Source organism: Sminthopsis crassicaudata, chromosome X (genome assembly GCF_048593235.1).
Source record: "Sminthopsis crassicaudata isolate SCR6 chromosome X, ASM4859323v1, whole genome shotgun sequence".
Taxonomy (NCBI): Eukaryota; Metazoa; Chordata; class Mammalia; order Dasyuromorphia; family Dasyuridae; genus Sminthopsis; species Sminthopsis crassicaudata.
In genome coordinates, this window is record NC_133623.1 from 56,400,044 (window position 1) to 56,424,540 (window position 24,497).

Here is a 24,497-nt window from a genome sequence, read left to right on the forward strand (position 1 = left end):
TTCCTTTTTTCATCCTGAATCACTTAATATTTTTAAATGTCTACATATTCATTATTATTTTTGGTTGCAGTTCTGAGTAATTTTTTTAACAAAAACAAATATGTATAATCAATATATAATGTACATATGTTTGGAATACATATAGGCTAGATTATACAAATAATAATTAAATGATGTGATTTTAACAAAATCTGACATTTTTATAACAAAATTTTTTAGATTAGTATCTTGCTATGTCCTCTAGAATTGAAAGTCATTCATTTAGTATTTGTATAGCATTAAGTAGTCATCTTAATTTTTGGATTTATCTCTTAAAAAAAAGTGGTAAAACCTGCTCCAGTTAAATATTCTAATGAACAGGGATTAATATACGTGCAACTATTAGTATTTGCATTTAATTTTGTATCCAGTCCTGGTGTCACTGTGTCCATGTTTGTATGATATTTGGGACACATTGAAAGAAATAGGTAACTTGATATCCAGACATTTAATGTACCTAATAAAGTTAATAAATGTAATATTTTTATCTTATTTTAGCGTGCAGCTATGTCGAGCCCTCTGTGAAAATAAAACCCGTGAACATTTGATTTTCAGAGGTAAGTGTTTTAAAACTAGTTTGAATTAAAACTTTGATATGTATGATAGTCTCAATTTGTGGTAAAAAGCAGAAATGGAAAGATGACTTTAGATATAGAATGGCTATTCTAGTTTCAGTTTTTACCTATTCAGCCTCTTTTTCATATTTTTGATGCTTTTTGAGAATAAGAAAACAGCATAATATTATCTATTTTATGTTGTTTTCTTACTCTCAAAAAGCATCAAAAATATAGAAGCAAAAGTTATTAAATAATTACAATTTGTATTTCTATTAACAATATATAGTGACAACTGGATAGTTTATAAAGATGATGGGATAAAGTACATATTGGTATTTACATTTGAATCCTTGAATTTTCTTCATTCATCCCCTTCTCTCAACTCACACTGCAATTGGCCCTTATCACTTTTTCCCTGGATAGTTGTCATAACCAACTAAATGATTCAGTTTATTTAAAACTAGAATTCCTTTGGTTCTAGTGCACACTAAGAACATTTTGAGACTTTGTTAAGTGATGATCTTTATATATTTTTCCTCTTTTTGTGGGCAGAGATATTTCTTTGATGATGGTTATTTGTGCATCTTACCCTTAGTTAATTCAAATTTTACTAATTCCTTATTGTCTTTACATTATAAGCTTCATTTCCATTGCCTCTCTACCTGATTGAAAACAGAACCCCAAATACTCCACTACATAGCAGAGTATATTTCAATTCCCTTTCATGGGGGAAAAAAAGAAAGGGAAAACATTCATAAAATTGGTCTTCCATACTAACTCTAAACCACAAGGGAAAGCTATATGCTAGGGAAGGAAAAGAAAAACGTATATTCTTTTTACCAATTAGTAAGTGAAAAGAGCAAAATCCTAATACATCTCAGAGGAAGGGGGGGTTCCCCCTTGCCTTTTGTTAGTGTCTATCCTCTTTGCTAGAAAGGTTGGGACAGTGAGGTGGGAACGGAGCGGGAATAATGAGCTCAGTGGTAGTTAATACAGAATTTTCTTAAACATATATATTTTAAACACTATCCTTGCTATTTGCATTTTATAGCAGTTTTAGGCACTAGTGAAGGAAAATAGAAACGATAAAGGTTTGGAGAAAGAACTGTGTGTTAATAGACTGATGAGAAAGCCAGAGTTTTTGTGTTGCTTTCCAACAAGATTTTAATGAACTGGTAGTTAATGCACTTTAAAAATTTCTTTTAAATTCAGTAGTTAAAAAAAAATTGTATCAGTTTTGATATTTTTACAGTAGTAATTTAAGAATCTTAGAGATGGTCAAATGTTCCCAAAGAAGCATAGTAATAATGCATTTATGATATATGTATATTTTGTTCACTAGATCTGCAACAAGTTATCTATGAACTATCATATCATGTCATAAGAGGAAATCTAAAGCATGATCAAGCATCAAATGTTCTTAATGACATTATTGTAAGTATCCATATTTGATGTTATCTTTGCCTTATCTCTGAAGTAAGAGAGGGAACCATTTTGATATGTGGTATCTTTTGAAATAGAGGTTCTTCAGATTTATTAAATTTTATCTTATCTGTGTGTTATTTGAAAGATGTTAATAATACAAAGTAACTGATTATATAGAACTCAAATGTTCCCTTGTTGAAGCAAAGCAAAACATATTTGAGGAGGAGGTAAAAGAAAAGTAGTAAATTATATTGAGCCAGGTGAAGCTTGCTGAAGGTGAAAACATCAAACATTAGCATAGTTAAAAATCTAACCAGTTAAAAAATACTTTATATAAAGCTAAGCATTTTCCTGTTCTGCTTGTGTATGTAGGTTGAAATTTTAATGACTAAAAGCAAGCAACTATATTTTAAATTCTGCTTATAAAATGATGCATTGCTTTGTTCTTGAAATCTTTAGCCTGTTAGTCCCCACTGGTGTTGTAAATAATATTAATGTGGTAGAAACCAGTTGTTAAAATTTAGTCCCCTCTATTAAAGGAATTGATGTATTCTATTTTCATTATTAGTATTAAGTTTTGTTTCAGATCAGAGAATGTTTCTGATTAATTTGGTATTTTATCTGGAAGAGTGACTCCTAAATGGTAAGGCTATAGAGACTAAGCTAGTACATACAGTTTTAGAAGTTTGCTTATATATGGCCAGTTCTTGCTGTTAGGGAGTGAAATGAATCAGACGTGAATAAAATCCCTAAAACAAGTCGAAAACGATCTCTCTTGATGTTTCCTGGAAATTGGGGGCTCTTTATCCCTGTGCTGGTTCAAGCCAGCTCTTTTTCAAGTGTTTTATTGGTTGGCAGAGATTGGGGCAAATCTTCAGGTGCTCCTCAGTCCCTTTGTCTTGATTTTACAATCAAGGGATTAATATACAATTGGAAAAAAAAAGTATCTGGGGGATTGGGGAGGCCTGTGCTTTTTCGGATATATGAACCTGGTACTGTTGTACTAGTTTATAACATTGTACTCATTCTTCTGGGTACTACCTACAGCTAATGTGTACTATGTTAAAGACTTGATTCTTGTTTTTTGGTGTTCAGGTAAAGCAGTGGAATTAAAACTAAAACGATGACTCTAGAAGCTTAGCATCAAAGTAATTGGCAATTGATTCTCCCCTCCTTTCTCCTCCCCCCCCCCCCCGGGGGTGGGGTGTGTTTACAGGAGTAGAAGATTTTTTTTTTTTTTTTTTAACTTAACATACCATCCAAATAAACTATTTTGATAGTGAGGAGTATGGACTTTTTGGGAGGGTTGGGGGTCGGGGTGGAAATCACTTTGTATTTTATTCTTAATGCTGGCCAGGATTGCTTTTTGTACCTGTTCCTTTTTTGTCATGGCATACATGCACACCACAACATGGCCTGTCTTATATTTTAATTATACAAATACTTTTGATTTAGTTTATCTTAGCAGCTTGATTTTTTTTTAAAGAGCCATGCTGATTTCTATTAGGCCTTTGCAGATAGTTCAGTAAAGGTTGCTATAGTATTAGCCAAATACTAATTGCTGCTCTTATACTATGATGGAAAAGTAGTGGAACTTTTACTAATGTTAAAGAGGATGATAAAATGGAGGTGAAAAATGAGACTGTCCATAGGAAAATACTATAATGTTCTAAAGTATGGTACTGGAAATGAAAAAAAAAAAAAACCCAAGTACAGAATTTCTCAAAGTGAAAGACATAATAGATAATTAATAATGGGATAAGTTGGTGGGATCTGGTATATTTAAATGTGTAATATGTATCTTGAAAGAGTAAAGGTTATGTAGGACAACAACTGCATAATAGGGGTTTTGGTAATTTTTTATAATTGATAAAAGTGAGTGATAGACTAATTTTTACATAAAGTTAGTGGTATAGCTTAAATATGAATTTTACATGAATTTATATAAGAAATGTTTCATTAATAGTTTATTACCATTCTGTTTTAGGTAGATGTGAGGTACCTTTAATACAAGTGATTTCTAATTTAGGATGCTGTTTGAAAGTTATATTTTTGTGCTGTTATACATTCTGCCAAATTATTTTATGATTCCCATGCTCTCATCTATGATTTCTGTAATTTCTGATCTTTTTAATTTTGTGGATATAGGAAATTCAATTGAAGGGATTTAAGTGCACATTAGTATAGTGGTGCCTAGATCTTTCAACAGTAATTAAAAAAATTTCACTTAAGGGTGGTGTTCTAATGCCATGATAATTATATCTTCAAAATTTAGGACTATCGTGAGGATATGCCCTCCATCCTAGCTGATGTATTCTGCATCTTAGGTAGGTATCAGTTCTTCATTTCAGCTGTGAAAAGAGCCATTTGGTAAGCTAATAAAATCCTCTCTTCCCAAAACAAAAGATTCTACAATGATTTGATGGATCTAGATAGTTAACTGCTTTTTCTTCTTGGAATTTAGAGTGTTATGAGTGAAGTAGAGTGGGAATTCAAGCATTTTGGGTTTATTTGCTCTTTTTTGATAGGTAAGGCATTCCAAGCAATTTTAAGTTGACTTCAGGCTATCCGATGGGAGTAGTAGCTAAATAACTTATAGTAGTTCAGATATTGTCCCCTCTTTTGTTGTCAGTTTAATAGGTAGGCTGTCTGAATTTATGTTAAGGTCTTAAATTCTTATTTTCTATAAATGTACTTCATCCTCTTTAATAACTTTTTCTCTCTAGAACAAGAATAGGCCATTTAAAAAGACTGCTTTAGTTTTGAAGTTGGTGTGTGTGTGTATATACTATATATATCTATATATCTAAGTACACATATCATATATACATATATACACATATGTACTTTATATATTATATATTAATTGTATATATTTTTGGCTTTGTGGCAGTTGGGGTTAAGTGATTTGGCCAGAGTCCCACAGCTAACTGAAAGTCTAAAAATGTAAAATATCTGAGGCCGCCTTTGAACTTGGGCCCTCCTGATTCCAGGACCAGTGCTTTTTATCTACAGCACCTTCTAACTGCCCCTAGTTAAGAGATTTTTAAGCCAGTGAATAAACCAGATTTATAAATAGCCAGTTTTTTTTTTTTTTTTTTACTTGTCCAAGATGAACTTATACCAGATAAAGAAGGGGGAAAAAAACATACTGCTTTTGCTTTAGTGACCATGTATTAAAGTAGGTAGAGAATCTAACCCCTTTCTTATCCTTTTTTAAAGTGGGCTGATAAATTTATTTATGCTCAAAAAAAATCTTATATCTGGGACTAAAATTGAGTACATAATTACCTAGTAATGGTTATTAGAAGTTAAATTGCATTTTACTTGGTTTGAACTTTTCAAAGAAAATATTGCACCACTTTTAAACATTTATTTTTAAATAAAATAATCTTCAAGTTTATATGTCAAATTTTGAATTACTACTTTGGCTCTTTGATAAACTTGTTCATTCACACCTTGGTTTAGGATACTTTTGTCTCATTGGAAGTGTATGTTTTGGCCTCAATAAGTGAATGCCCTTTGAAAATATCACTTTCAAGCTGGCAAAAAGAAAAAAAAAAGAAAAAAATAGAATTGTAATAAGCATATCAGAATGCTTCAGGGTTGTGAATGAGGTTTTATGTAAAAGAAATTGAGTTTGCATGACTTTCCAATAAATTCTGGCTGTTTGTCTTGTTGTTGAGCCTGTTGCATAGCTTATTGTGATTTCTTTTGTACCTACTTAAATTATTTTGGGAGAGATTTAACATAAAGTAAATGAAATTTTAAAATTTATGCTAGTTTATCATGTACTTTTAGAAATTACAGACCTAATATAGTAACTTTTAAGTTACTATATTAAGTTACTGTTTTAGTTTACTGGTAATTACAGTGTTTGGATACTTTAGTTGATAGTTTACTTTAGTAATGATACTTTGTCTTATTGTGTTAGAAATCACTAACAGGAAGAAATGAAAGTTTTTATACTTGAATAATTCAGTAACAGTGCTTTATTTTATATATATATATATATATATAATGTGTGTGTGTGTATAAAATACCTGTAAGATTCTTATGATTTATACCTGTAAATAATTATTTTTCAGTAGATATATTTTTACAAATTTATATTTGGATTTCTTTTTGGGGAAAATAACCCAATTCATAGCCTTCATAATTCAGTTTTTCAGGAAAATGAATTAAGATAGCTATGGAAGTTTTTTACCTCCTGGGTCTTCCCAGGTAAAGAAATCCATGTACTCATTAGTTACTTGGGGAGTAAAAGAGGTAGGTGTCAAACTTACTGAAATGGATGTTGTATAATAATGGGTGAAAAAAAGGCTTCAGAGGGGGAGAGATTGGGGTAATGGATTTCCTACTCCCTTTAAACAAAACTTTTAAGAATTAAAAACGGGAAAATGGCAAGAAGAAATTCTATGACAGACCTATCTGTGCTAAAGAAAATTAGCTAAGAGGCAAAATGATAAGGTTCATCAAAGATTTCTTGTGAGGTCCAAGAACACAGGTTAAATAGAGGGTGACAGGTGGCTGCCACAAGAAAGATTGTGCAGTGAAGCCATAGAAGATGGACCTGAGTCCCAGAAAGGAAAGGCTATGATTCCCTAGAGATTTAAGGGGATTTTGGGGGGATAGAGGACTGGGAGGTACCATAATATAGTAAGTAGTGAGAAAACTGAGACACTTAAAAGGTTGAAAGGAGCCAACTACCTAGAAAAGCTATGGGGATAAATAAAAGTCTCTGAAGGCCATAGATTTTCTGAAACCTATGTGAAGAGACTGCCTGTTAACTCAACTGTTGGTACTTTGAAATTCCCTTACTTTTCATTTGAAGATTAGTTGTGAACATTAGTAAATGCATCTGTGAATCCTGGTAATTCCTTAGGTGAATGATTGAATTTTTTTGATACCCTCAAGTTGGAACTATTTTATTGTGTTAACTGTATTATTTAAAAAGGAAGATTAAAAAAAATTATTGAGTGCTTTTGAGAATCTTGTAGAATTCTCAATTTTCTGACATTAGAAAAATTTTTTATGACTGAACAGTTATGATAATTATGCCAGCTACTAGATATTTAATACATTATTAAAGTTTTGGAAGTACTATATAATTTTCGAAGCATTGGGGTGTGGATATTATCCTGGCTTCTTGAAGGCTATGCCATATGTTCTGGAGGGTCCTACCATACTAGCCAAGCTTCAGCCATGCTCATGACAATGGGCTGAGTCTTCTTTTTGATGATCAGCCAAGCTAAGTATGGAGAGGTTCCTTATTAGTAGTTTGTCTGCTTGCTAATTCATTCATTCATTCATTCATTGGCTATTTTCACTAACTAAGCAAAACCTTGTGAAATGGCCGTCAGTCTTATGTTGCGCTTTTTCAGTTGTGCACTTATGGTGCATAGAATGGTAGAAAAGGGAACTGAGAATACTATTTTTAGGCAGTCTATATAAAATATGGTGGCTGGTATTCTAAATCTGATGTCCTTGTTTAGAAGTGGATTGAATAATATCAATCTTGATACTCTTGCTGTGAATCGAGTTCTTAATCTTATTTGTGTCCTGGAACTTTTGGAAGTCTGGTGAAGTCCATTTGACTCTTCAGAATTAAAGTTTTTAAATGGATGAAATAAATTGCATAGGATTTTAAAGGAAACCAGTTATTGAAATAGTTCTAAAAAAGATTCCAGATGAATAATCCTTGTGCTGTGGATCCAGAAGAAAGTCAATGACTCTTAGATACTCCTTGGAGCTAGTAAGAATAGAATTTGTGGGATTGATTTTTATATTGTGCCCAAAGGCAACAAAAAACATTTCATGGGCCATCTGAATAACTTGTGTTATAGAAATTGTAATAAATATTAGCAAAAGAAATACCATAAAAATAGTGGTAGTTTTTGCACTCAGCTCCGCATAGAATTCTTTGAAGAAGTTCTATAAAGTAACATATAACACCCTCCATCCAACACATTTTGGTACTTTATGATTTCAGTTCAAATTTAGGAATGGATAAGAATGGTGAGAAGTAAATTGGAAAACATGAACTAGGAATAAGTAATGAAAGAGGCCAACTTGTACACTATACAGAAACCTTACATTTTTCCTTCATGAATATTTTTTTTAAAGAAAAGAATCAGTAAGTGATAGACATGATTAACACCCAGTAGCATCACAGAAAATGAGTTGTATTATATTTAAACAAACATAGAAGTTGAGAATTGGAAGGGGCCTTGCCATCACTTGGTAGAGCTCATATGTGAAAGGGGATCTCCACTAAAACACATTATATAAGTGGTTATCCAGTCTCTTGTTGAAGAAAGGAAGCAACTTGTGATAAAGTCGTTCCTGAATCGGTTGTCTTGTTAGGGCAGAAGTCAGAAGTGATAAATGATTAGAAGAAAGAATAATGAGAAAAAGATTTGGACATGCTTTTGAAACTAGTCTCAATCCTGACATATTCAAACAAGTTAATGAGAAGTGGATAAAGGATTGAAGAAAAGACATCGACATTGCTTATAATGTCAATTATTATACAGTTACATATTGCCATGAGACCAAAAATGACTTTAGTCAGAAAACACTTGACTTGCCAAACAGATAGCAGGCAAATATAATACTAGTTTAGAACATAGGAGATATATATTATGTACTCATTTGTAAAATCTTAGGGAGAATAACATTGAAAGTTTATGAACAGTATTGCCTTATAAAGCAAAACCAATTTGGCCGAGATATGCCAAGCAGTGTAGCTATCACATTTGGTCTCTTAATATCATAGTCTTAGAGTTACTTACAAAGGTACAAACGTGGGAAGATTAGTTTGATTGGAGTAGGTGTACATTGAAGAACTGGGAGGAGTGGAGTGGAAACACACTTGGGATATTTCAAGTCATAAAGTATCTAAAGGAGGGGGCCCCCTTATTAATTAAGAAGAAAAAAGTTAATTGAAAGCATTGACTACTATATTTATACCTACTTTTCTATCTATATACAGAAGTTTTTATTAGCATTTTAGTACTGATTTAGTACTAATTAATATTTATTAGTATAATCAGCCTATGCAGGGAGGCATCCTTGATGAGGATATTAGGGAACTGTCATATAATTAAAGATGGCCTATATCTGTACTATCATACAAATTGAGAAAGATGTATAAAGAATATGACTTTGTTATTTGGTAGAGCACAATGCCACCAATAAGGTGATACCCATCTGATAATCATTCAAGAATGAAATATATCATACAGAAAACTTTGATTCATGACTTGCTGATTATATATTGAACTACAAAATGAGGTGATTGTATTTCCCACTATGATAGAAAAGATGGAGTACTGGGTCCACGTTAATAGGTTTCCTACAAAGGATGAAATTTTACAAATGTCTTTTTATTTACCAAAGATAGTGTTAGTTATATCAAGTCCTCAAATGTGGGAGTCTCTCCTTAACTATGTCCAAAACTAACAAGAGTTTGGGTTAACTATTTATATAGGAAAAGCCAAGTGGATGAAGAATGTCTTTTACCCAGACTATGACAACCACATTGAATGGGCAACCCCCTAGGGCTTTGTCTGTATTTGTATGTGGGACAATGTAAATAGACAATGAGTTAGGTCCAGAATTAATTAGAGGAGAGTGAGTTGGATTACCCTTCAGGAAATTTCAAAGCTCCTTTTAAAGTATATTACTTTGACAAGTGGATGATGTGGACAAGAGTATATGTATAAGAATGGAAAGGTTGCAGTTTGCATTGTTCCAGAGAACAATCAAGTCAAATAGATATTTGAATATTTGAGGTGTTGTTTTTTCTTTTCTTTTCTTTTCTTTTTTTTTTTTTTTTGCTGAATAGCTTAATTATTTAGAATCTTAAGTTATCCGAAGTAATTTATTGGTCTGTAGCTGTACCATTTAGAATAATAGAATTGAAAGTGATTTCAGATGTCATTTAATGTATTCCTTTATTCAATGCAGAAATCTATGTAATATATGTCTCTGCTTCAACAGTTCAGTGATGTAGAGCTTCATTATTTTCATTTTATTGTTAGATAGCTCTAGTTGTTAGTGCCCCCTTCCTCCCCCTGTTTTTAACTTAAAAGAAAAATTTTCACTCTAACTTTCAGGGACACAGATTGTACTATTTTTTTTTTTTTTTTTTAATTTCCATTGTTTTTAAGAGAGCTTTGTGAGAGAATATGGATCCATCATCCACCATTAGGAGAAAAACTCAAAGTATATAACCATTTCAAATGTGAAGGGCAGAACAACAGGTTGTTTTAGTAATAATTCTAAATGAAGTAAGTAACCTTATTTGAAGAAGCTAGAAGGCTGCAGTAAAAAACAAACTATAAAACAATTCATTTTCTTTATCTTTGTTATTTGTCATAGATATTGAGACAAGTTGTTTAGAAGAAAAAAGCAAGAGAGACCATTTTACACAGTTGGTGTTATCTTGTTTGGTAAGTGTATCCTTTAGAATTCTTTTTCCTTTGCTCAACCTTATTGTACCCCTGATGCTAAAATTTCCAGTCACAAATTGGAGAATTGAGTTTATTAAACACTATTATAACCCTGTTTTATCATTTCCTTAAAACACTCATAAGTGAGACTGCTTTCTAACAAGGTTCTTTTTGTTTGTACTTTTAGTAACACCCATGAATGGTGATGAAGATATATCCACCTGTATACTTGTAGCCAATAAGTTATATATTACATATAACATGGTTTTAGCATTTTTAGGTATATATGTGTCTTCAAACCACCTGTTTCCTGGGTTGTATTAAAACAAGAAGTTTTAGTTAAACTATGTAAGGAGATAATTTTGGCAAGTTTCTTTGGACATATTTAGATATGTTTTACATAAATCATTAAATGGTATTAGAATCTTTTGTTATTTTCAATATGTATACTTAGCATTTATGAGGAAAGTGACTTGATGAAAAGAGATTTGAAATTTGTAGAAAAACTTTTTTTTAGCTCCATTGAATGAGAGGAGAAAGTAACAGAAATGATTTAATACAAAAATTGAAATTTGTTTTGTAGTAGACATTATTTAGTTCTGTACTCTTTGTTCCTGCATTTAAATACAAAGGTGACATTTCAATACTGGAAAATAGAAATATGCCCTCCATGTTATAACAGATTTTAACTTAAAGCTTATTAGAATGTTTAGTTAAAATGGATTTCATTTTAATTAGAATTTCACCCTTATTACTTAAAATTATAGCCTGCACTGTAACGTGCTCTCCTGGCAGTTACAATTACTAGTCTGTCCTAGACCCACCAGAGTACCTTTGACCACTGTCCTCTGCAGTGTGAACTCTACCCGGCTCGCCTCTTCTGAGGCCTTCAAAGGTCTCTGGCCACAATCTCTTGAATCTATAGCTTAATAACCGGTAGCGCACTCAAGAACAACCACGTGTAATCTTAAAAGCCTTTATTATACCTACTCACATAATGCCCTAACTGATGCCCTGTTGGTTCCCGAGTGAACACCTGGTCAGAAGACCCACGTGTTCACTACCAAAACCCTTACCTCTTTTGGCTATCCATCTTGGCTTGGCCACCCAGGCTAGGGAGCCAGGGTGAAGAACGCCAGATTAAAGAGCGGCGGTTGCTGCTTGCAGTGGGCTTACATAGGGCCTGTGAGGTCACACACACAGCCAATCAGCGAGAGAGTCACCCATTATGAAGCTATCTCAATATGGCCAGGATCCCGCCCAAGGGCAGTCCTAATATCTACAGAAATTACTTTGGGGCCTCAATCTCCCGATGCACTGTGTCCGCCCATTTAAAGGGCCCTTACACTGCACATGGCAAAATTTTCTTTTATTTTTTAGAAAAACATAATATATCCCCATTATATAGAGTTCATACACACTAGGTGGCTTTTTTTGTTTGTTTGTTTGTTTGTTTGTTTTTTTTTTGTCATTGGAGTTAAATTGCTTAAAAGTCAAAATTATGTTTCATGATAAACTATGTACATATGGCATTTGATATTTACTTTCTAGAATTTAAATAATGCTTTGATATCTTTTGGAATAAAAATATAAACATGAAAATTTAGAAAAAAATAGGATTTTTTTTAACCTCACTTCTTTTATATGTAGTATTTAGTTTCAGACACAATCTTAAAGGAACGTTTGGATCCAGAAACATTGGAATCTTTAGGGCTTATTAAGCAGTCCCAACAATTCAATCAAAAATCAGTTAAAATCAAGACAAAACTTTTGTAAGTATATGCATGTCATATTGTAGATTATATTAAGTGATGTTTTCAGTTCCTAATTTGTGTTTATATATATTTTAAAGACCAGGGTATGTGGCACTTTTTAAAAAAATAAAGTAGCTCAGAAGTTAGCTCAGTGATTAAATTTTTCCTCTGATCATATAAAACAATCTAATCACTGAATTAAATCATTATATCATTTATATCATTTTTCATATTCATGTAAGGTGATTTCCTAGATTACAAAAAAAGATACCTTGTGTTATTTTGAATTTCAGTATGCTTTCATCATTATATAAGAAAAGCTAATATCTTTCTTGAAAACAAGTCTTTAATTTTTTTAATCCCTTCTTTATGAAAATTTTACCCAGTGCTAAATCTTACCTAAGTGCTACAACTTTTTGAGATGCCATAATCCAACAAGCAAAAATACATTATAGACACAACAAATATTTGTTTAACTTGGTTTTATTTACTTAACTATGTTTATCTACTTTCAGTTATAAGCAACAAAAATTCAATCTCTTAAGAGAAGAGAATGAAGGTTATGCAAAACTGATTGCAGAATTGGGACAGGATTTGTCTGGAAGTATGACTAGTGACTTAATCTTAGAAAATATCAAATCTTTAATAGGTAAGACATATATAACATTTTATAGATACATTCTGAAAACTTTTAAAAAAATTGTCAATGATTATTCATAGAAAACAGGCCACAAGTGTATTTCTTTTTTTAATCCTTACTATTAGAAAGGAGTCTGCTATAGTGGTTGTTTTGAACCTGGGTTCAGGTTCTTTCTCTCTCTGAAACATAACTATGTGACTAGACAAGTCACTTAACCTCTCTGAGCCTTAGTATTTTTGATGTATAAAAGGAGGATAATAACTTATAATTATGATAATGCCTTAATATATAATAATACCTTACAGGATTATGAGGCTCAAAAGGAGAGACTATAAAATGAAGTTGCTGTCTTTTCTTTCAACTTTGAAGGGCAGCCATTTTGTTTTAATCACACTTGTATAAAATACCATTACTTGGTTCTGCTCTGTTAAGAATTTAATTTTTCCCTTTGTTACTACTTTTGCTTCTTTGCTTTAAGTAATTTCTTGCCTCCTAATGGTTCATCAGTCTAATGTTAATAGATTACTGTAATAATGCTTGTTTTTCTGAAGTGATCATATTGTCTCTTGTAGTGATAACCTCACTCACTGTCTTCTCTCTTAGCAATAGACTAGGTTGGATATTATGGAAGCTCTCTAGGTTGGATATTATGGAAGCTCTCTAATATGGCAGACAAAAGGTCTTATATTTACATAAACTGATACTTGGGCAGGGCAAAGAGCATTTCTCAGACTTAGATGCACTATGTACTCTTCACAGTTGCCAATAGATAAGGTTTTTCAGGAAAACAAGCTTATGGATACTTGATAAGTAACTGGGTTTTCCATCTATAAAAAAATGGCTTTTTACTCCTTAAGTTTAAAAATTTTCTAAATCTCTCTTTTGGTTTTTTTGTCACCTTGTATCTTAGTTATTGATCTTGAGTTATTGATTTAATTCTAAACCTTTATTTCTTTTGGAAATAATATAATCTCATTCAGATGAAAAGACAATGTACAGCTCTTATGCCAAAACACTTGATCTTGCATTCTTCTGGAAATGAAAGGATAATTGATAGCAATTTCAGAAGAGTTAATAGTATTAATAGAAGAAAATTATATTCATATTTTGAATATACATTTGTATTTTAAGTATAAACTATTAGAGGTAGTAATCTACTATAATTCCTAAAGCATTTAAGAAGTATAACTTATTTTATTCTTGTTAATCTACTTTTTTTATACAGTTGTGTGTATATCTTTATATTTATCTCCAAGGAGGCTACTTTCTACTTCTGAAAAATTAACTGACTACTTTTACATTGTCTGATTTTGAACTAGTAATTTACTGGTGCTGTTTTCAGAAATTTAACCAGATATTTCACAGAAGTAGGATAAAGGAAGTGTATAGGGATTATTTTCCATATGAACTATTCTGTATTACCTGTATGTCTCTGCTTTTGACTTATTGATGGGGACTTATCTGAGAGTTTTTCCCCTTTAGTCATTTAAGAAGTAGATATTTTTGGAGAACCATTCTACTTTGTTAAAGAAAACTCACAGTTAACAATGAGATTATAATGTTATTTTGTAACAATAAAATCAGGATGTTAATTTTGAAATCCCAATTTTCTTGTATTGGGATATAGAATTGAATTTTTTAACAACCGAATGAGTGGCATTTAGATGACTTTTTCAAAGTAATTTTTCAAGAGAAATTTTATTTTTAGCCTTCCTTTGAGAATTGGTATAGAGCAGCACTCTATCCTCACTTTCTATCTGTTATTCTGCATGTTTTAAGTTGTTTCTGAAAGTCACTGCTTTATGAGAAATAATACTTATTTAACTGTGAATTATTGACTTTCTTATATTTATTATAGGATGCTTTAATCTGGACCCGAACAGAGTTCTGGATGTCATTTTAGAAGTTTATGAATGCAGACCAGAATATGATGAGTTTTTTGTACCTTTAATAGAATCCTATATGTGTATGTGTGAGCCTCAAACACTATGTCATATTCTAGGATTCAAATTCAAGTTTTATCAGGTATTTATATATATATATCTTAAAATATCATTGATTTATATATGTGGTTAATCTTAGATTTAAATTTTCTCTTTATTAATGGCATTGAATTGACATTGTTTTAATATAATAAGTGTTACTTTATCAAACTGTTGGTTTTATTCTTTTGGCCCCTGAAAACTTTTAATTTGCAGATGAAGGATCCAGTGGACTGCTGGTTATTTCACTTTAGTAAAAGTCATTCTTTCCTTGGGGCCTCCTAGAAGGCAAAAGAAGTGCAGATTTATTTGTTCCTCTTTCCCACCAGTATCCCTAATGAGAGAAGGTAGAGATTTCTGAGAAAAGATTGGGAGTATAGGAAGGGAACAACAAGATACAAAAACAATTCTTTGGAGAGAGGGGAGCTAGGCCAAAGAAGAGTAGCTATCACGGGAATCTACTCTCTTCCCTGATCTTCTCAAGAGACAAAAGATATAAATATTTTAGAATAAGCTAGGCCCCAGGACTCTTTTTAGATAGGAAGATTATAGTGCTGTAATATCCTGATGCCCTTGATTATGTTCTCCAATAGAACTAAAGCATTATTTAAAATTTTTATTGAAATTTTACCATTTAAATCTTTATTTGTGTTAATATCTGCATTAAAAATGCTAGTTCCTTAATCTACCCTGGAACTAGATCTTTTTGAGCTAATTTATTCATATTGATAGTCCATAGCAGTACTATTAGTAGCTGACTTGATATAGTACTTGAAGTTTTGTAGTTTCTAATTTACACTTCCTTAGGTTCTCATTTCTATTAGATCTATAGATACTTCAGGTAGACTAAATAGTGCAATTTTATTTGCTTTTTAGTGGTTCTTTTGTTAAATGGCATTCCTTATTTTTTTCTTAGGAACCAAATGGAGAGACGCCAGCATCTTTATATAGAGTAGCAGCAATACTTCTGCAGTATGATCTTATTGATTTAGACGATCTTTATGTTCATGTAAGTTATTTAGACCCCAGAGAAAAGAGTATTGTCAGCCCCTTATGCAGTTGGGAAGTAGAAAGAAGGACTCATGTAGCAAGCACTGACTACAGTTGTTGAGGGGGAAGGGAGAGAAGCACAGTACTTGTTTGCATTTGACCTGTTAGCCCTCATAAATTACTTGTGTTTACAAGTTAAAGTTTGAGTGTGTGCAGTGATGATGAAACTCAATGATACAGTACATTTAAGCTAGAAACCCATAGATTGTCCTTAGACCAGGGCTCCTTTTTTGTCACTTGGGAATATTTTAGATCAAGGCTCCTTTTTTGTCACTTGGGAATATTCTTTCCCTTTTCACTGTGATAATATTTTTAGGCACTCATTTTAGGCACTCATTTGGAATGGGAGCTGCATCATTATATCCTCTGTGAATGTAAATGCTAAATCTGTGATTTAAACTAGGGGGTGGTTGCTTTGGGGAGGCCCATGGTTTAGGAACTTAACTTGGCACACTGGGATTTATGAGTAAGTTTTCTTGGGCTTTAGATTATGATAATGCATCCTCTCACTCAGCATGTCTAGAATAAAACTAATATTCACTGCCTCCAAGTAGCCTTCACCTCTCAACTTTGCTGTCTCTATCACTAATAAACCAATTCTTCCACTTTTTCAGGTTCTTAATGTTCGAGACAAAAGCTTATTTTAGAATCTTTTGAACTGACAGATAAGCCATTTAAAACTCAGAATTACTAAATCCTTTTAAATTAGTTCAAAATAAGTCACTCTAATCCTTTAGAAGCCAGAAAGGAGAATCAATAAGAAAACCTATTAGTAGGGAAATGGAAAACTGTGGGCATCAGTATAGATGGGGCTTCTAATTTTGAATGCATCATGTGTTCATGAAGTCCTACAGTCACAGATAGTAAAGCTATTAGGTTCCTTAGAGGTCATCTACTCAACCTTTCTCATTTTATAAAAGAGAAACTTAGAGGGGTTACATGATTTACCTATGGTGTCATGCCTAGTAAATCAATTTTTGAGCTTACATGTAATGATTATGAATCCAATGTCTCTTTACACTGCCTCACTCTATCTTCATCTTATATATAGAGAGAGCAAGTGACTTGCCCAGGGTTACATAGCTAGTAAGCATTGGAGGTAGGATTTGAACCCAATTCTCTCCTGACTCCAAGACCAGCATTCTTAATACTATACTATGCTGCCTCTTGGACTTTTGGAAGTTCTTGAGAATTAATTTCTAGCTTTTTGATGAAATAGGCAGGTAGTTGGGGTTATCCCTTTTACATAATTTTAACTCTTATTTGTATAGCTTCTTCCAGTGGATAATACCATTCTTGATGAGCACAAACAAGAAATTGTGGAAGCCAAGCAAATTGTTAGAAAACTTACCATGGTTGTCTTGTCCTCTGAAAAGTTGGACGAGAGAGACAAAGAAAAAGAAAAAGAGGAGGAGAAAACAGATAAGGTACTTAAAATATACTAGTAGAATTGAACACTGCTTTTTAATTTCTAAACCAAGAAGACTTCTCATGAATGGAATCAATTTATGGGCTTATAATTTCATAAGCATTCTTGCTGCCAATGAAACCCTATATTATTGGGAATATTTTGCTAAGTTCGCAAATTGACTATCTTTTAAATCTGTTGGGCAGCTTTCCAAAAAAAGGCTGATCACTTTTTTTTTTTTTTCCTTTTCTCTAGAAAGCTTACAAAGTAGTATTTTTCAAGGAACCTTTAAATGAAACTCAAGGGTTTTTAAGAGGTATTTATGGCAGATGTGTACTAAGATAAATGGTACTAAATTGGTTTAATTCAAGTCTATGAGTTATTTTAAAATCAGATGATAAATGTTTTATATCTTCCATAGATAATAAGAAATATAGGAGGATTGTTATGTGGTAAAATCTCCATATAAATGTAATCATACTAACCAGGATTATTTTTTGGCAATTTATTTATTAAGATTGAGGAAAATTACAATAAAAATCCTGATATTGGATTTATTTAAGAAAACAGCAAAACTTCACTATTGGGCTGAATGGGACTAGCTTTCTTTAATGAAGTACAATGGTAATAAATTTCAGAATGTTGACCTGGAGATAATGCAGAATCCTCAATTATCAAAAAGATTGATGTTCTTATGGCAGGAAAATATGCAAATTAGGTTTTTAACTAAAAAGATATTTAGGTTACCAATTCATTTCATAGGAACATTATTTCCCTCAGCATTGTGATTGGCTGTTTATATCATATTATATTATATTATATTATATTATATTATATTATATTATATTATATTATATTATATTATATTATATTATGGATCTTTTGAGGAACTGTACAGATCATATTTTGTGGGCTAAATAATTTAGTCAAGAAAATGTCTTAATTATAGATTAATTGTGAAGGCTTTTAGCATCAACATAATTACCTCAATATTAATTATTGTTGTTAAATATTAATTACCTGGTATCATTTCTGCCATTTTTAAAATAGCCAAAAAACTAAATCAATTAGTTTCTCTTTAAAAAAAAAATGTTCCATGCATGAAAATGGTTAGTAATTTTAATAAAGTATTTAGATTTTTTTGTCTGTGTTTGTTTTATAGCCACCTGACAACCAGAAACTTGGCTTATTGGAAGCTCTGTTAAAGATTAGTGATTGGCAACATGCACAAAACATTATGGATCAGATGCCCCCATTCTATGCTTCTTCTCACAGGCCAATAGCCATTGCTCTTTGCCAGCTTATTCATGTAACTGTTGACCCCCTTTACCGAAGGTATGTTGTTTTGTGACTTATTAAGCATTGGAGTCCTTTGCTATGGTTAAAGATGTTATTTATGTTTTGTCAGATTGTATTTTATGTTAACTAATGATTAAGTGAAAAATGCATAGTGTATAATGTTGATTAAAAACAATTATGTTCAAATATTTTTTCTCCCATCTAAACTGGGATTAGCACACATATGTGTCAAGAAATTTAAATTATAGGTATATCTGGATCTTAAATCTTTGAGGAGTTATGAAAACTTGTTTCTCTTCCTTTTTTCCTATATATCTCTTATTTTCTCCTCACTGTGTCTGGTGTCATCTCCCTCAGTCTCCTGTTAAGTAGCTCTGCTTGAATTCCATGATATGCAGGCTGCTGTTTTCATCATTGCCATCTCAACCTCTACCTTTCCCCAGTTATTTTGACAGCTCAGTAGTACTCCAATTCTGTGGGAATGTTTAGGAGCAGCAGCAGTGCCATCTTTGGCAGTAGCCTCAGAATTTGCATTAGCAACTTTGGGACCTGTAAGATATTGAATACTAACTTAATTACCACCTGCTTGGTGAGGAAATTTCTTTGGATAGTGCCTTCTGTGACTGCAGAAGTTCAACTGCTCAAGAGGAAAACATTCTGGACTTAGGGTTCTGCCACAAGTTAAATGTGAAATTTCAACCCCAATAATTAGTATAGAAAGCACTTGGATTGAAAAGGGTTAACATTGATTAATCCTTTGTTTCAGTTTTCTGTGCCATTGTTGCCTACCCCTTATCTATTTATTTATTCATTTATTTGTTTTCTTTGGGGGGGGGGATTTGTCAGGTTTTTTCGCTGTACATAGATCTTTGGTTTATTAGTCTTAAAAAATGACAATGCATTTTATATAAATGTATAACATAGAAAATATAGAGTAACTTAATGATGTAAAATAAGGATTAAATAGAAATTTTAAAGTGGTGTAGTTACCATCTATGGCATACAAATTGTTTTATTTTTTTTCTTTTTATAGAGTTGGAGTACCTAAAGGTGCTAAAGGATCATCTATTGTTCTGTCACAAAACAAGCGAGCGCCAAAACAGGCAGAGAGTTTTGAAGATATGAGAAAAGAAGTATTCAATATGCTCTGTCATCTTGGCCCTCACCTTTCTCATGATCCCATTTTGTTTGCAAAAGTGGTTCGCTTAGGGAAAGCTTTTATGAAAGAGGTTAGTAAGCATTCTTTTCTAAGAAAACCATTTCTTCTGTGGTAATTTGTGTTCTTAGATTGCATGTGGAAATGTCTTTTAAAAACAACAACCACCATCAAAAAAACAAACTACCATTTCTATCTCATTTCTTTGCAATATAACTTGTATCCTTACCACTATAATGAAATCATTATTTTAAAGGCCCTTGGTGATAGTGATATCAGTCAATAATTCCACTGCTTTTCGGAAATCTTTATCTTCTATAATCTATGTTCCATTTGACATGGTTAACCACTTGACTTGATATTTTCACTTCTTGGCTTTTATAATAATGTATTCTGCTCTTTTGTGAATTTCATTTATGCCTTTTCCTTTTGTTCCTAAGTTTTTACCCATTCCTTAGGCTGTTATTACTGATTTTAGATTTTTCTATCCTTTAGTGATGCCTTTTTTGATTTTTCATACTACATATAATCTGCCTTTCATCTTAAACTTCCTTCTGCTTTTTAAAAAAAAATCATCCTTTCAATTGCTTAGACAATTTTAGTCATCTTCCTTCTTTGCTTATAGAATCTTTAACCAGATCTGAAGAATGTCCCATGTTTTAAAACATCAGATAAGCCTTATTATTAATTAGCTTGATAAACCCATATGGTACCCAATTCCCTAAAAAGTGATGGGTGATTCATTTTATTCAACAAGGGAGATAAAAGGAGGGTAGAGGGTGGGGAGAAGATACTACCTGTACTGTGGCATGCTGATAAAGTCCTAAGAGTCAGAAATACAGCCAGGAGGTGAATGAAGAATGGTTGGCCTGTGCCTGTCTTTAGAATGGTGACCCTGAAAAGAGCTCACCAATAGGAGAAAGGGATGGTATAATGGAGGAGTATTCTAGGGTTGACAGAACCCTGATCTTGGAGGGAAGTTCCAGGGTGTATAGGCAGCTGATTTTTTTAAAGTCCTTAGAGTTAGAAACACATCTAGGAGAGGAAAGCATTGCTGGCCTGGACTCATTCTGGAAATGAAAGGTACACATAAACTTTCTGTAGTAATCCCTTAGTTCTTAGAAGTGTATCTCATGTGTTTTTTAGTATGATGGGAAAGCTCCAAATTCTACTTTCTCTTTAGCTTATAATCATTCCTTAAAATATGTATCACAGAAATATCATTGTAAATAAAATTTTGTTCTATGCAAGGTGAATGCCAAATCAGTTCTTAGCCACTCTTTGAACATCTAATATTAATACCAGAATTTAGAAATTAGCTATATAGCCTAACCCTTCAGTTTAAGTTGGTCAAAATACATGATTATTTGTCATTATTTTCTTGGCCAAAATGCTCTGGGGTTGACTTGGTCTTGTTTTAAGAGAGTAGAGTAAATACAACTATAAAAATCTAAACCAAGGAATTTCTATATTGTTTGTTAGTTGTGCACATTTAGGAGTTAAGGTTTAGAGTAGTAGTTCTCATCAAAATGTGGTTTGGGGGTTTTTAATCCCCTTTCAGGGAGCTTGAAAGATCAAATTATTTTCATCATAACACTAAGATGTTTTAATTTCAAATAGGTAAAGGTAATATAAGCAAAAACTGTTTGAAGAGGGGATCCTCAAAGTGTAAAGGAGTCCTGAGACCACTATTGCTGGTTTAGACTATAGTATATAAAATAAAACTTTACCCTGATCCCTTGTTCCCATTTGCCTAAATCAAATATCCCCTCTTCTTCCCTAAGGGAACGATTCTAAAGGTATTCACCATTTCCACTATGTCTGTTCCCACAGATAAGATGTAAAATTTTTTTCTTTGCCATTCCTACTATCTTCTGGGTTCACTCATTCTCCCAACTCGCTGAGTTGAGGGAATTAGATTACTTCTTGTCATCATCTACAAATGCTCCATTTCCTATGGACTCTGAAATTCCCTTATCTGATCTCATAATAGTTAAATAAGAATCTTTTTTATTTTTTTTAAATATAATAATACATTTTGGTATAATTTGTTTTCTTTGTAATCCCTTGCATTTTTACATTTAGTAGGCTTTACCAGATAGTCCAAAGCCAAGTTGTAGTATAGTGTTTGCATGATCAGTTCTATCAAATAAGTGTTAGTCATTGCTTTTTAATCTGAATTAGGCTGCCTTTCTTCATTTACATTATTATAGTATATATTTTTTTTCCCTTACTGGTTCACTTTTCTTGCTGCTGAGTCAGGTCATAAATCTTCCTGTGTTTCTCTGATGTTTATATTTTCTTATAGTACAATAATACTCCATGGCATAGGCCACAGTTTTGTTTAGGCATTTCTTTTTCAGTGGACACTTAGTTTCTTTTCCTCCATCCATTTTTTTCACTTTTAGGATTCTTGTAGTTAGTTGTACAGCTTTCTTAGATTTGCTTTCTGTCATTCAATGTTAATGTGATTATCATATTTGCTCCCTCCCTTTTCCTTTCATTTTTTTCCTTTCATTTTTTTTGGAGGAAAATAACATTAAAACCAGCTTAGGATATTATGGCACTGAATTATTGTGCTAACTAAAAGTTGTCTTTAAATTTTGATTAACATAGCTTTAGTAAATATAAAGTTTAGAAATGTGGAGTTTGAAATGTTTTTACTTTTTAAATGGGGTATTTGAAGTAGAATATTAACTTAAGAATACATAGATGAGGCAAATAAGTAAAAAGATGGAAACATCTAGTCCAATTTCATTGCTTCCTGGGAGTTGTTAATGTTGATGTTATTATTTCTGATTTAGGAATTTCTAATTGAAAAAGAGCAAAGAAAGTATATTTCAGGGTATTAGCTAACTTGATATACTATTTAAAAGAAGAACTTATGGCATAGTTGATAGAAGATAATTTACACTTAGTTTTAACTTTTGCGTGTGTTTTTAGTTTCAGATTGATGGAAACAAACCAGAAGAAAAAGAGAGAATGGTAAGAGTCAAGGAAAACTAATGACATCTAACATTTTTGACTAGAGAAAATTTTTATTGTGAGCCAGACCTAGTAAAATACTTTATAATACTTTATAATATTCTAACATCAACTAATTATCAAAATATTTTTGGAAGAGCCTACAAAAAACTGAGCCTTTTAAAAAAATAATTTATTTATTTATTTATTTTTATTTTTTATTTTTTTTCTGAGGCTGGGGTTAAGTGACTTGCCCAGGGTCACACAGCTAGGAAGTATTAAGTGTTTGAGATCACATTTGAACTCAGGTCCTGCTGAATTCAAGGCTGGTGCTCTATCCACTGCGCCACCTAGCTGCCCCCTGAGTTTTTTTTTTTTTTTTTTTTTTTTTTTTTAGATTAACATCCTCATATTCTGTGAGGTTGAGAAGGGCAGAGTTATATGTCATTCTTTTTGTTAAAAAAAATCATATGCTGTCTAAGTTTGATGGGAGAATGGGGAAAAATGATCAATGAATTGAATGGTTAAGAGAGGGAGATGTTGGAATGCTCTTAAAAAAGGAAAGGGAATCAACTTGACAAAGTCTTAATGATGAAGGTTGTATTATCACTTAGCAAATTTGAGAATTATAATTTCCCTAATTTGTTATATTTAGGTAAGTGTGTCTTCTAAGTAAATAATTTCTGAAGAGATCTGTATGAGATAAATTAAAATGCATTGGTGACAGAATTGTATTTTTTTTGTTGTTTTTTTTTTTAACTTTTTGGGGATCCAAGAATGAGAAGTCTGAAATGTCAGTAAATCATCCCTAGGTGGCACCCTTGTAGCTTTGGTAATCATAACCTGTCTTGCCCATATCTCCAAGCAGGAGACAAGTACAAAATGAAATCTTAAATATAAAGATATAATGTATGAAAATAAACTCTTTATTACTAAAACACTTTGTAACTTAAAATTTTAATTTCTAAGAAAGATTACGTTTTTCCATTTGTTTAATCATTTTTCAGTCCAGCTCCCTAATAAGGATTTTCTTGGCCAAGACACTAGCCATAATTTATCATTTTCTTCTCCTTCTCATTTTACAGATTAGGAAACTGAGGCAAACAAGGTTAAGTGACACATAGTAAGTGTCTAAGACCAGATATCAACTCAGGAAAATGAATCTGACTCCAGACCTGGCACTCTATGCTACCTAGTTGCTTGTATCAGGAATCAAACTAACTCAAATTCAAAGTAGTATAATGTCTTATTCTCTTGGTCCCTTACTCCTTTACTGTATCACTGTGGGAAAATTTGTTACTAAAAAGGGATCATTTTTCTAAGATTCTGTTCATATTTCTTTGTGGGACTTAGATTATTTAAGGATTTCTTTCTTTTTTTAATTTTTCCTCTGAGGCAAATTGGTATTAAGTGACTTGATCAGAGTCACACAGCTAGGAAGTGTTGAGTGTCTGATGCCAGAGTTGAATTCAAGTCCTCCTGATTTCAGGGCTGGTGCTTTATCCACTGTGCCACCTAGCTGCCCCAATTTAAGAATTTCTATGACTGGCATCACTTGTCCTTTCAATGTGGAAGTTGATTATTAACTTGTACTTTCTCCTTAAGCTTTTTCCTGTAAAATTTTTTTGTTACTGTTTAAACACACTTTAAACAGTTTAGTAAGGATGTCTTTTGGAGCAAAGAATCATTTTGTAGAGTAGAATTTCTTTTTAACTTTACTTTTGTTTAAACCAGTTTGCTTAAATTGGAATAAGACAGTATAATAAA

At 32.1% G+C, this 24,497-nt stretch overlaps 1 protein-coding gene across 8 annotated transcripts in view; it reads left to right on the forward strand.

Moving 5' to 3' along the window:
* The window catches only part of THOC2 (THO complex subunit 2), an 83,517-nt gene that overhangs the window by 9,768 nt on the left and 49,252 nt on the right, over nucleotides 1–24,497 (forward strand). For all 8 annotated transcript variants that reach the window (XM_074277478.1, XM_074277479.1, XM_074277482.1 and 5 more), the window contains exons 2-13: nucleotides 538–596; nucleotides 1,939–2,030; nucleotides 4,297–4,348; nucleotides 10,407–10,477; nucleotides 12,128–12,249; nucleotides 12,747–12,880; nucleotides 14,730–14,896; nucleotides 15,770–15,862; nucleotides 17,175–17,330; nucleotides 18,474–18,646; nucleotides 19,644–19,839; nucleotides 22,710–22,751. In XM_074277478.1, the coding sequence (XP_074133579.1) occupies nucleotides 538–596; nucleotides 1,939–2,030; nucleotides 4,297–4,348; nucleotides 10,407–10,477; nucleotides 12,128–12,249; nucleotides 12,747–12,880; nucleotides 14,730–14,896; nucleotides 15,770–15,862; nucleotides 17,175–17,330; nucleotides 18,474–18,646; nucleotides 19,644–19,839; nucleotides 22,710–22,751 (1,357 nt within the window). The remainder of the gene's footprint in view (nucleotides 1–537; nucleotides 597–1,938; nucleotides 2,031–4,296; nucleotides 4,349–10,406; nucleotides 10,478–12,127; nucleotides 12,250–12,746; nucleotides 12,881–14,729; nucleotides 14,897–15,769; nucleotides 15,863–17,174; nucleotides 17,331–18,473; nucleotides 18,647–19,643; nucleotides 19,840–22,709; nucleotides 22,752–24,497) is intronic.